Source organism: Danio rerio, chromosome 7, assembly GCF_052040795.2.
Source record: "Danio rerio strain M-AB ecotype USA chromosome 7, GRCz13ab, whole genome shotgun sequence".
Lineage (NCBI taxonomy): Eukaryota > Metazoa > Chordata > Actinopteri > Cypriniformes > Danionidae > Danio > Danio rerio.
Genome location: NC_141027.1, coordinates 30,778,042 through 30,790,448, shown reverse-complemented (window position 1 = coordinate 30,790,448; position 12,407 = coordinate 30,778,042). Strand labels below are relative to the sequence as shown.

At 34.6% G+C, this 12,407-nt stretch overlaps 2 protein-coding genes across 3 annotated transcripts; one reads left to right on the top strand and one right to left on the bottom strand.

The window, feature by feature from the left end:
* Positions 1–477: 477 nt before the first annotated feature.
* Positions 478–3,711, bottom strand: mcee (methylmalonyl CoA epimerase). Its single transcript, NM_001020766.1, is given in 3 exon segments — positions 478–1,565; positions 3,143–3,489; positions 3,680–3,711. Coding segments are annotated over 3 exon segments (528 nt in total). The 5' UTR covers positions 3,708–3,711; the 3' UTR covers positions 478–1,412.
* Positions 3,712–3,949: 238 nt separating this feature from the next.
* mphosph10 (M-phase phosphoprotein 10 (U3 small nucleolar ribonucleoprotein)) lies at positions 3,950–12,396 on the top strand. 2 transcript variants are annotated; one of them, NM_001305543.3, is made up of 11 exons: positions 3,950–4,064; positions 4,446–5,136; positions 5,817–6,004; positions 6,114–6,294; positions 7,679–7,820; positions 7,908–7,975; positions 8,135–8,272; positions 9,543–9,653; positions 9,795–9,902; positions 10,012–10,251; positions 10,335–12,396. In NM_001305543.3, the coding sequence occupies exons 1-11, from the start codon at positions 3,982–3,984 to the stop codon at positions 10,485–10,487; spliced, it is 2,103 nt and encodes a 700-aa protein (NP_001292472.3). In that variant the 5' UTR covers positions 3,950–3,981; the 3' UTR covers positions 10,488–12,396. The 2 variants fall into 2 exon arrangements, with proteins under 2 accessions (NP_001292472.3, XP_087114950.1); XM_087258824.1 differs by having other exon boundaries at positions 4,446–5,238; positions 5,611–6,004; positions 10,335–10,586.
* Positions 12,397–12,407: the final 11 nt, after the last annotated feature.

The window sequence follows — 12,407 nt, the reverse complement described above, 5'->3', positions numbered from 1 at the left end:
ATAATAATAAAAAAAACAACACTTTTCTTGTCTTGAAATGGGTGGGTCTTCTTTTACTAAAACACATAAATTAAATTGATTATTTTATCAAACATGTAATATTTATGGACCTAGGAAAGAATAAAATTAAGTGATCACACATCAACAAGGAATCTGTGCCCACAGAACTGCCGCTCACTGGATATTTTTTCTTCTTCTCTGTAAACCCTAGAGATAGTTGTGTGTGAAAATCCCAGAAGATCAGCAGTTTCTGAAATTCTCCGCCAGCCCGTCTGGCACCAACAACCATGCCATGTTCAAAGTCCATTAAATCACCCCCCCCCCCCCCCCCCCATTCTGATGCTCGGTTGGAACTGCAGAAGATTGTTTTGATCATGTCAACATGCCTAAACTGAGTGACTTCCAAGTGATTGGTGGTTGATTAGAAATGCAAGTACACACACACCCACACCCACACACAAAATAAATATATACACATAAAATATAATGCCTTTATTTGAAATATTTAAAGATTTAATAATATATGCTTGCAATACAGATGGACAGATCTATCCCAAGTTGCAGTCTAGCACAGACGAAAAGAGAAGATATTAAAAAAAAACTGTGACAGACTGAGTGTGAATTTTCCTGGAAAGATTTCTGTGTCTATTCAGACTGCCAAATAAATTAAAATGTCAAAAACAGATTAAAACTGAAAATTATTCTAACGGTTCTGCAGACGCAATGTTCAAGCAAAACCTCTGAGAGGATAGTGACAAAACTAGAAGCCCCAAAACATCAGTTCCCAATACCACTCCTTTGGTTATCTCTTTTATAAAGAAGATTTAAGGCGTACAAACAAAAATAACTTTCTATTTGGCAGAGGGCTGTCTATGGTGGAGGAATGGTATGAGCCAGCTTGCCTCCCGAATACATGGATGTCAGCCAAAAAACTAAAAAGAAAGCTTCAATCTGTCTACTCCATTGAGAGTCAGATGAGAAGCTTGCTAGGATTTTAATTCACATTAATAAACTTGGCCAAGTTTATCTGCTGTTTTACAGTATTTAAAATGGATTTCATTTAGCTTGTTTCTTTGTTCTGACAGTAAGTAGTGTTTTTTTTTATCTAAAACATATATTGCACCCCCCCCCCCCCCCAAGCGTAAATACAAATATTATTTATAAATGTTACACACTAAATTACTCTTTTAAATTATGAAATTAACCATTTATTCAAGTCATTGAAGAAAATCATCAGTTAGGAATAAATACATAATTATCATAAATGTCAAATACACCGTAACAGGTTACAATAATAGGTTCTGGAATTGTCTGAAAATCTTTGCATATATCACTTAATACATTAAGATGTAGAACTCAACAGTCGAATCAAAGTCACTGGTTTGCAAGACAGAAATATCAATGTTTATTATCTAGGCCTGTTCTATCTCAACAAGTACCCCATCACAGTCTTTAGGGTGGAGGAACATCACAGGTTTGCCATGAGCTCCTATCCGTGGCTCTGGGGAGAGCAGGCGGATTTTCTTTTCCTTCAAATCAACTATTGCTGCATTGATATCATCCACCTGCAATCAAATGGGCAACACAATACTTTTTAGAGAAGTTTAAGGTTCATGATAGTTCCTGTATGTTTTCTGTTAACAAGTAAACTGATTCGTTTCTAAAAAGCTTAAAAAGGTTAGAAGACACAACACAAAAAAGACGGTTTCTGGATTTGTATTATTTTTTCTTTCTTTTTTTTCTTTTATGATAACTGCCATAATTTATGTTAGTTTTATGTTGTAAAGTTGTAAATGCATGAATTAGCACATTAATTATTTAATACTGCATTCTGTTATTTCACATTCATTCTAAAAACTATTTTAAATATGCAATGTGTTTTTAACCTAGGTTATGCATATTCAATGTACATTGTAAATTAGTATGATACATGACTCCAACAAGATTTTACCGGCATGTCTGTTTGCAAATTTTGAGAGAAGCCAAAAACAAGTTTCACTACTAAAAATGTATATCTGACACTTTAGTTCTTCAAAATGCAAAAAGCTTACAAATTTAGTAAACTAAAATAAAAAGCAATACATTTAATAACTGTTCTAAGGGCTGCACAATATATTGTTTCAGCATTGATACTGCAATGTGATCACTCAATAGTTTCATTGCAAGTTATGCGATGTTGAGTTTGTAATATTATAATTCATCATTTGCATGTGTTTTTGAGGCATTCAGGCATACGAAATTGTACATTTTGTAACTTTAATAATGAATTTAGAGTCACAGAAAAGGTAACTGGTTCAAGCCTCGGCTGGGTCAGTTTGCATTTCTGTGTGAGTTTGCATGATCTCCCCGTGTTTGCATGGGTTTCCCCTGGGTGCTCCAGTTTCCCCCAGTCCAAAGATATGCGCGATAAGTGAATTGGGTAAGCTAAATTGTCTGTAGAGTATGTGTGTGAATGAGTGTGTATGGATGTTTCCTAGTACTTGGTTACAGCTGGAAGGGCATCCGCTGCATAAAACATATAATGGATAAGTTGGCGGTTCATTCCACTGTGGTGACCCCAGATTAATAAAGGGACTAAGCCAAAAAGAAAATGAATGAATGAATAATAAATTTAAAATATTTTTCATTTGTATTATTCAATTACTGTACCTGAATACTGTTAGACTCTGAGAAGGATAAAACAGTTTATTTCTATTGTATACTTTTCTTACTGTATTTATATATTGATAATGAATTTAATTTATAGAATTTATAAATAGATTTATGCTTGTAGATTGTTTATGGAGATGCACCCTACAGAATCAACCATCTTAATCTAAAATTATGAATTCTTTCCAGATAAAGATTCAAATCATCAGGTGAAATTGTATTCATATTGCAATATACAAATGGCAGAAGAGCAAAATATTGTAATATTCGATTTCTCCAATATCATGCAGCCCTAATTGCTCTATTGAAAAACATACATAATCAAAATCAAGGTAAATGTTATGTATCTATTAAAATCTTATGAAAACAAGCAAGATTGTCATAGCAGGGAACATATCAGCCAATAAGAAGGTGCTTTAAATATTGTATTAAAATCGGTGACCTCCAAATTATAAAGAATAGAGAACTACTGATTTCCCCTAATCTGATGTACCTCAATGCAGATATGATGCATCCCTCCAGCTTTGTTCTTCTGCAGGAATCCTGCAATAGGACTTTTCTCTCCCAGTGGGTGCAGAAGCTCTAGTTTAGTGTTGCCCAGTTCCACAAACACAGTGTACACCCCATGCTCAGGGAGAGGCACAGTGTCGCTCACTTGAGCCCCCAGCACATCACGGTACAGGGCTGTGGCTTTCTCCAGGTCTGGCACTGCGATAGCCACGTGATTCAGCCTGCCCAACTTCCACAATGACTGAGGGACACCTTGACTGACGGGACAAGTCAGAGACAGAGCCCTCACTGGGGGTAAAGTGTGCCAGGCACACCTCGACAGCCCTGTAACTGCAGGAGAGATCAGCCTCAATGTGGATGCAATAAATATAGTACGATAATAATAAATTATATTATGGATTTCAAACATGAAAGCTGTCAGAGAGGGAGACAGATATTACAGAGACACATGCAAACTGAATAAACTCATTCATCGGAAAGATGTAGGCGCAATAAAACATCTCAGCTTACTACTATTTACCTGCAACCTTCAGTAAAGAGGAAGCCATCTTTGTGGTCGCTGAGAGAAAACTTTATTTAAAAAGAACGAAGCACGTGTTTAAATACTCGTTCTGGTTATAAACGCTAAATTAACATATTACTTATTTTTATATTTACATATAAGATGCACAACCTTTATACATAATTGTGTCATACTGTAACTCATTAAATCGCAAAAGGGACAAGTTTAACTTTCTGCGCGGAACTCAATGCAATGCCTTATGTTTCCGGGGGGTTGTGTTTACCAAGCGCACGCTCAGCGTCACCCATGTGAGTGCAGAGATGGCGACGAGGGATGGCGGCACGCTGGAAAGCTGTTTACAGTTATTAAACAGCAACACGTCACACCCGGAGCTATTTCTCAGGTTCGGTGCACATTAAATGATTTAAAAAAATTCTGAACGCGTTACAACATTTTATTGCTTTAAAAGTTATGAAACACGTATCGGGCCACGCATGTGCAAAACGCTCACGTTGTGGTTGCCAGGTTAAATATGCTTTAAAAATGTAAATGACACAGTTATACATGTGCTGTAAATGTAAATAACACAGTTGATAATTTCTCCGTTCATGAATGATTACCTGTGTGAGTTTTATTTTTAAACTTGAAGCTAAAATTATTCGCGTTATCAGTAGTCATTCGGTAAACTAAGTTACAGCTATGTCCGGGAAGAACTTACTGTCATCTTTTCTATTTTATCTATTATAAAATATGATATATTTTATCATCTTATCTATTATTGCAGTGTCCAGGATGTTTTGGCAACAGACTTCAGATCACTTACAAAGACTCTTTATGACCTGCAAAAAGCCCACGAACCTGCAGATTGTAAAGGAAGCCCACTGGAGCAGCTGGTGGTTGAAAACTTCGACGAGGAGCAAATATGGCAAGAGCTGGAGCTTCAGAACAGCGCATTACTGACACACTTTGAGCAGGCAGTCGAGCAGGCGGTCACTGATGATGCTATAACATTTCTGAATGATGAAGGTGATGATGTTGAAGAAGACGAAGAGGAGTTGGAGGATGTTGATGATGAGGAAATTGCTGATAACTTGGAGCAAGGGAGTGCTGAGGAGGAGGATGATGAAGATGCAGAGGAGGAAACTACACAGAGGCTGAAACCTACAAGCAATGGGGAAGATGACTTCTCTGGCGAAGACTCCGATTTGGACTTTGATGTAGATAAATTTGAGAAACAAACCAAACAGAGACAGTCTGCTGCTGGCAAGTTAACAAAATCTAAACCGAACTGGACTCAGTCTGAAGTGGATGACAAGTTTTTTAAACTGTCAGAAATGGAGGCTTTTCTGGATGACATGGATAAAAGAGAGGGAAAAGGGAATGAAGGGGAGGAAATTGATTACTTTCAGGATCTGCCGTCTGATGAAGACGATGAACTGAGCTTTGATAAACCAGTCGTGAAGAAGAAACTTAAGGTAATGGTGTTTATTTTAAGCAGTAACATACTTCTTTGTGTTATTTTGATACTTTTTATGTTTTAATTTTACAGTATTACATCAGTCTACAGGGCTCTAGTTGTTTAATATTAGGTTGTATAGATATGTTGTGTAATGCAGTGCTCAACATAATTGAGTACAACCTGTTTTGAAAATGAATATCTTTATCCATATTTATTTATCCAATAAAACAGATTAAGTAAACAGATGTATTAATTAAAATAATATTTTAGTCACCAAACATATTCAGAAATTGAAAGATAATACAATTAAGTTCAAGCATAATATAAAAAAAAAATACAAACTGCAAAATTTCAACAATTTTTTTTTCCATTTTTCTGTTTCTCTTGGATTTTTTTTTTTTTCTCTTTTAAATTTGTATTTAATATTTTTATATAACATATAAATTTGGGTGTACTAGTAACGGAAGTTATTTTGTTAGATAAACTCCAGATTTGGCTTCAGTACTGACTAATCTAATGTATATGCACAAATATATTATTGTATAGCCTCCTATTAAAATATGAATTTAAAAGAGAGATTTGTGAGGGGTGTACGTGTATATGCTGAGCACTGTGAATTTCAGTATTGATTTATTTAGAATACTTTGTGCTATGATGATGTATTTTGTAAAACTCACAATGGGATTTGGTTTTCAGAATAAAAGCTCCAGAAATATGAAATACAAAGATTTCTTTGCACCTGTGGACGGAGAGCCTGACCCTATTCCAGATGAAGAAAAAGAGCTGGAATCGAATGATGATTATGAGGGAGAAGAACAAGATGATGATGAACTAGAGGAGGAAGATGAAGAGGATATGAATGAGGAGGATTTTGATATGGAGAGGTAAGTCTTGAGGATACCTGCTGTCTGTTTGTGTGATATTTGTGTTACCATAATGTGTTAAAGCAAGCCTACCTCATAATTCTGATCTAATGTTTGCCTCTTCACTTAGGGATGATGATGATGATGATGATGATGATATAGGTGACAAAGTGAGAGATGGTTCACGCAGGGTGACCTTTGACCTTCCTGATGACAGTGAGGGTGAAGATGTAGAAGACATTCTAGGTGGAAAAGCAAAAGATGTGCCTAAACCTGAGTCTAAGTCATCATTTGAAAAGCGACAGGAAAAGGTTTGCTTTATACTAGGCCTGTCATGATTTACAACAAATATATGCAGTAAATTATTCTGTTTTGTGTTGTTTACAGTCCAGCGTTGTTGTACGGCTTCATATAATGTTGAATGATTGTGATTGAATTGAATGACCATTATTAGATGAGTAACCAAAAATTGCGACTTTAAACCGTAAATGAAAAAATATTTCCTCTTTTTTCCTGTAAACTTCAAAGTGTATTTGATAGTGTTGTTTTATGATTGTTTATTCATATATTTTGTACATTTTCAAAACAAGCTTTTATTATTGTATTTTGTTAATTTTTGGTTTAATTTATATACAGTTAAAGACATGATCAAAAGGGCCTACTGAGAAATGAAATCTTTTTAGTGATGTTTAACATGGCAAGGTAATTTCTGACATTATTTCCCATTCTAGTTTTCCATTTTTATAACTTTTTTTTTTTTTATTTAAGAAAAAAAAGGAAAACGGAACAAAATGGGTATCATAGTGTTCACTGTATTAAATCTCAATCCATTTAATGCACCTTATTTACAATGCCGTACTCAGTTTCATCTTTTCTTAAATCAAGTGTTTAGGGATTTATTGTCATTCTGCTACATGTGGGGACATACAGAGGAATGAAATTTCATGCCTCACAGGAAAAGGGTGTTACACAATTAATCATTAATACAAACACAACACTGGACATAAGAGCTTTTAAAAAAAAATAAATAAACCTATGCTTTACTAACATATACTGTAAGATACTTAACTACTTAACTAAAGTACATTTACATGAGTTAATCTTGAGTTAAACCCATTCACATATTCTTTCTTTTAGTTTGGCTGGAATAAAAAAATGGCAAAGGTTAATATTACTAGCTGCTTGCATTTTTTTCTCTCCACAATTTGATACAGTAGTTGTGCAGTAACCTGCTTGTTTAACCCAGCTTGCCTAGTAAACCTAATTAGCCTAGTTTAGACTTTAAATTTTACTTTAAGCTGAATACTAGTTCCCTGCAAAAGCACTAGTGAAATGGTATGTACTCTCATCATGGCACAGACTAAATAAATAAGTTATAAGAAATTGCTAATTTTTATGTTAAAAAATGTTTGCAAAAATATTTGTTAGTCATCTCTTGGGAGATATTTGAAATAAAAGTGAGATTAGAATATATAATTTTCATTAAATTTTATTTATCATGTTTTATTTATTTTTAGTAACTTAAATCTATTTGGACAAAAACAGCTTCTGCCTAATGACAAAAGCGTCTGCTAAATGTAAATGTATTTCAGACAATTCAGCTAACATTTCTTTATTTTTTCATCTTTTTTTAAGGAATAATTGATGATTTTTAGTCGTCAGCCATAACCCTGATTTGCCATCAATTTTTTGCAGATGGTGAAGCAGATTGAAGAGCTGGAAAATGCTGCGTTGTCAGAGAAGCCGTGGCAGCTGTCAGGAGAGGTGACTGCTCAGACTCGACCAGAGAACAGCATGCTGGAAGAGGACATAGCCTTTGATCAGGCCTCTCGAATGGGTGAGAGCTTTACTCGGGCGTTCACAGCAGAAAGCAAACAAATCTAAGCATACTATCAGTGCATGACTTGCATTCTCTTCTCCACAGCTCCTGCAATCACTGAGGAAACTACCTTACAACTTGAGGATATCATCAAACAGAGAATCAAAGATCAGGTTTGTATACAACTTGAGAAAATAGGGGGAAATAATTAGTACATTTAGTGCACATTGTCCCTTTTAACTAAATACAACCTCAAATGATTTTCTTCTTCATGAATAAGATCATGTCTCTCACCGTATCTGATCAGTTTTTGTTGTGTTTGTGTGTCTCAGGTGTGGGATGATGTGGTCAGGAAAGAGAAGCCTAAAGAAGAGGTGTTTGAGTATAAAAAGAGACTCACTCTGGATCATGAGAAGAGCAAACTGAGTCTGGCTGAGGTTTATGAGCAGGAGTATATCAAGCAGACACAGGTGAGCTCAGTGGATCATATCATTTCCTGTCTGTAAGGAATATTTCTGAAGGTAAAATGAAATTTCTACCATTTTTTATTTGTTCCAAAATTAAAACAGAGTTTTGTTGTTCTGTTGAAAACAAAAGTAGATATTTTAAAGAAAGCTAGATACCTGTTGCCATCAGCTTCCATAGTATTTGTTGTTCTTACTATGGAAGTTAATGTTTTCATGTTAAAGGTTTCAGCTTTTTTCATAACCAAATCAAAGAAAGAACTCAAAGGTTTGGAACTGCTTTAGTGTGAGTAAATTTTCATTTTTAGTGGAACAATCTCTGTGAATATGATTATAGGGAAGGGAAAAGGGCTTTTCATGCATTAAAATGATAAGTGTAATACTGCTTCATTAGATTTTGTCTTTGCAAAAAACATGTCTATTCTAAAGCCCTTTACAGTAGTTTATATACCAAACATCTTGTCAGGCCTGTTAAGAACAAGAATAATTTGATAACATGATAAATAAAACTCGATTTAAGTATCACAGAGCAGCTCTGAAATACTGATTTTAAATCTTAATTGCAACTTATCCTTCACATTTTCAAAGTTTGGAGCCATTTGTTGTGTTTTTTTATAATTCAGAGATGGAAAAATCAGTATGATTCAGTTCTTTAATTGAAAAAGTGTAGGTCAGAATAAGAATAGTTTCTTTTAAATATGTTATGTTGAATAAAAATGAAAATATAAAAGTAGACACTGTTTATTGTGTCTTATTTGTATATGAATTATTTAATTTGGACACAGAAACAGGCATATTGTCTTTAAAGCATGTACATATTCAGTTGTACATACAAAGTTTTTGAAAAATACAATAGTCTATTATTTTGGGATATTGTTAATGCCTGTTTTCTCTTAATATAGTTTGAAATGTAGTTGATTACTGTAGTTGAATTATATATTTCTTTTTTTTAATTTTGGTTATTACTTTATTTCTTGCATGTTTAGTTTTATGTGATCCTTTAGAAAGGATTTGATGATTAAATCAAATGTAATATGCTGATTTAGTGCTATTATTTTTAATTTTCTTATTTTTATTCTGCTTATTTTTGTATAAACTAATGCTTTTTTCTTATTATTATTGCTACTATTTTAAAGTAGATATTTCAGCAAAACAGCTTGTCTTTGAAATTGTCACCTTTTTGGCTTTACTGTCAGTTAACATTCTTCCAAACAGAGTTTTTTGTCTTGTAATATAAAATGAACATGTATTCATTACATTTTTACTTGCGCTTCAGGAAAAGAAGGAAGAGGAGGAGAACCCAGCACATGTAGAAATCCAGAAACTCATGGACTCGCTTTTCCTCAAACTGGATGCGCTATCAAACTTCCACTTCACTCCAAAACCAGTAAGTACAATTGAAGGGGAATAATTTTGAAGTTGCAGTTGGTAGTATTAGTACTGAGTGGTATTTATGTAATCATTCGCAAAATTCATCTCTCTTGTTCAAATAAGTCACTAAACATCTCGTGCTTTTTCCTCTGTTTAGCATGTTCCTGAAGTCAAAGTGGTTTCCAACTTGCCAACTATTACTATGGAGGAAGTGGCTCCGGTCAATGTCAGTGATGCTACTCTGCTGGCTCCAGAGGAGATTAAGGTTTGTGTGATCGCACAACTTCAGGAAAAAGTTTGCTTTGTGGTAATTCTGTGAAACTTTTACAAACGGATCTCCACGACGCGTCAATACCTTTTATTTCTTATCTCAGGAGAAGAATAAGGCAGGAGACATTCTCGGGGACACAGAGAAAACCACTACAGATAAGAAACGAGAGAGACGGAAGAAGAAGAAATTGAAGCGTCTGAAGATTCACGAGCGAGAGAAGAGACAGAAACTCAAAGAGGCTGCAAGAGGAGGAGCAGATGACGGCAAGAAAAAGAAGAGTAAAGCTGAAGTTGAACAGACCATCAAGAAACTGACTAAAGGAGGAAAAGCCAAAGTGCTGACGGTCAGTGACGAATGTTCAAGTTGAATGCAGTTTTTGTTTGTTTTTCCTCTGTTTTTAAACTGTTTTTCTGTGCTTTTCTACAGAACGATGGGATGGATAAGGCCTTGCGGTCTTCTCAGGCCTTCTTCTCTCAACTACAAGACCAAGTCCGAAGTCAAGTCAAGGGCTCAAAGGACCAGACGGGGAAGAAGAAGAAGAAACAAAAAGAGATTTCTGTGAACAAACTCAAGCTGTAATGTTATAAACCTGTGTCAAAAGCAATATGTACAGTTTTATGAGAAATCTAATGTTATGACTTGTTGTTTTTATTCAAATACACACCTCTTTTACTGATATATTTGAGTTTTGGACTGTATTTAAAAGTACTCGCATCAATAATTGTTAAATAGCTTTTTATGTGCTCATAAGGAACTTTGAGTGGTATAGAATTTAATTGTTCATCAATCTTCCATTACAAGTATATTTAATGGTAACACAAAGTATTGATACAAAATATCAAATCAAGGGGCAGCTGTAAATAAACGTTGCCTGAGCTTCTCACAACTCAACCGTTGCATTAGTTTTCTAGAATGTTTATACTAAAACCTAAAAATAATAATGAATATTGATTGTGATAGAAAGGTATGTTTGTATTATATATAAAAGGGGCAGTTCATCTAAAAATGTACTCTCACTTCAAACCTGTGAGTTTGCTTTTTATGTTAGCACAAAAGATATTTTGAAGAATGTTAGAGGACAGTAACCATTGACTTTCATAGTCATACTCAATGAAAACTCAAACAGGTTTGTGACACGTGAAGGGCGAGTAAATGACAGATTCGCTTTAAGGATAAATAAATGAATGTCAAATTCTTAAAGTCATACCATATTAGTGTCTGCATCAAGTTTCCCATCATTACTCCATAGCAGATATATTTGTGTAAATGTGAAACCACATACTTTTTCAGACATTACAATAACTAAATATACAATCATACCACATTTTATAATAATAATGTACAAAGAATCATGGGTAAAACCATTAAACCCTAAAGTACAGTTAGTTAGTATTGGCTGGTCCTTAAAAGGAGAGTTTAGCCAACCAACCTTTATGCATTTCCTTTTTCTGTTGAAAATATATTTTAAAGAATGTTACAAATCTGTCACGATTGAGCTTTACAGTAGGGAAAACAAATAATTTGATTACCGGTTTTCAGCATTTTTAAAAAATAACTTTTCAACAACAGAAAAACCCAGCGTCATGGTGGCGCAGTGAGAACTTCCTTACAGCAAAAAGGTCACTGATTTGAGCCCCGGCTGGGTCATTTGGCATTCCTGTGTGGAGTTGGCATGTTCTCTCCGTGTTGGCATGGGCTTTCTCCAGGTGCTTCGGTTTCCTCCACAGTTCAAAGACATGCGCTGTAGGTGAATTGAATGAACTAAATTGGCCGTAGTGTGTGTAAAAGAATCGTGTATGGGTATTTCCCAGTGTTGGGTTGTGGCTGGAAGGGCATCCGCTGCGTAAAACAAATGATGGATAAGATATGGCGACCCCAGACTAATAAAGGAATTAAGCCAAAAAGAAAACAAATGAATGAAAAAGAAAAAACCCAAACATGTAATGAGTAAATGCTGAAAGAATTTTCCTTCTTTTGGTGAATTCTTCCTTAAGCGTAAACAAATAAAATTTAAAGATATTCTTCAGAATATCTTCATTAGTGTTCAACAGAAAAAAGCATAAACATTTAGAATCACTGAGTGTGTGTAAATGGTCGTGAAATGTTCATATTTGTCTGAGCTATTTCTTTAAGCAGAGTCTTCTAACACGTCATTAAATGATGCTTCTCTATTTTCTAAACATGTCTGTTTGCCTTTATGCTATATAAACTATTGTCACTGAATGCCATCTTCTGTAAACATGGTGATACAATGATACTCAACGAAAAAATAGAATAAAAACCAGGACACATTCTAATGTATGAAAAAGCTGTATTACACCTTTACTACAGTGATGCAGTACACTCATGACCCAAATATACATTCAGTTAGTCATAGCACTAAGTGGTCAGAAGAGGGCATTGCTATTGAGTGTACCGATTTAAAATGTTTTTCTTGTACACACAGGTTGTGCTAAACCTAAATGAATAAACTAATAAGATTTGAATGAAGCTGATTTC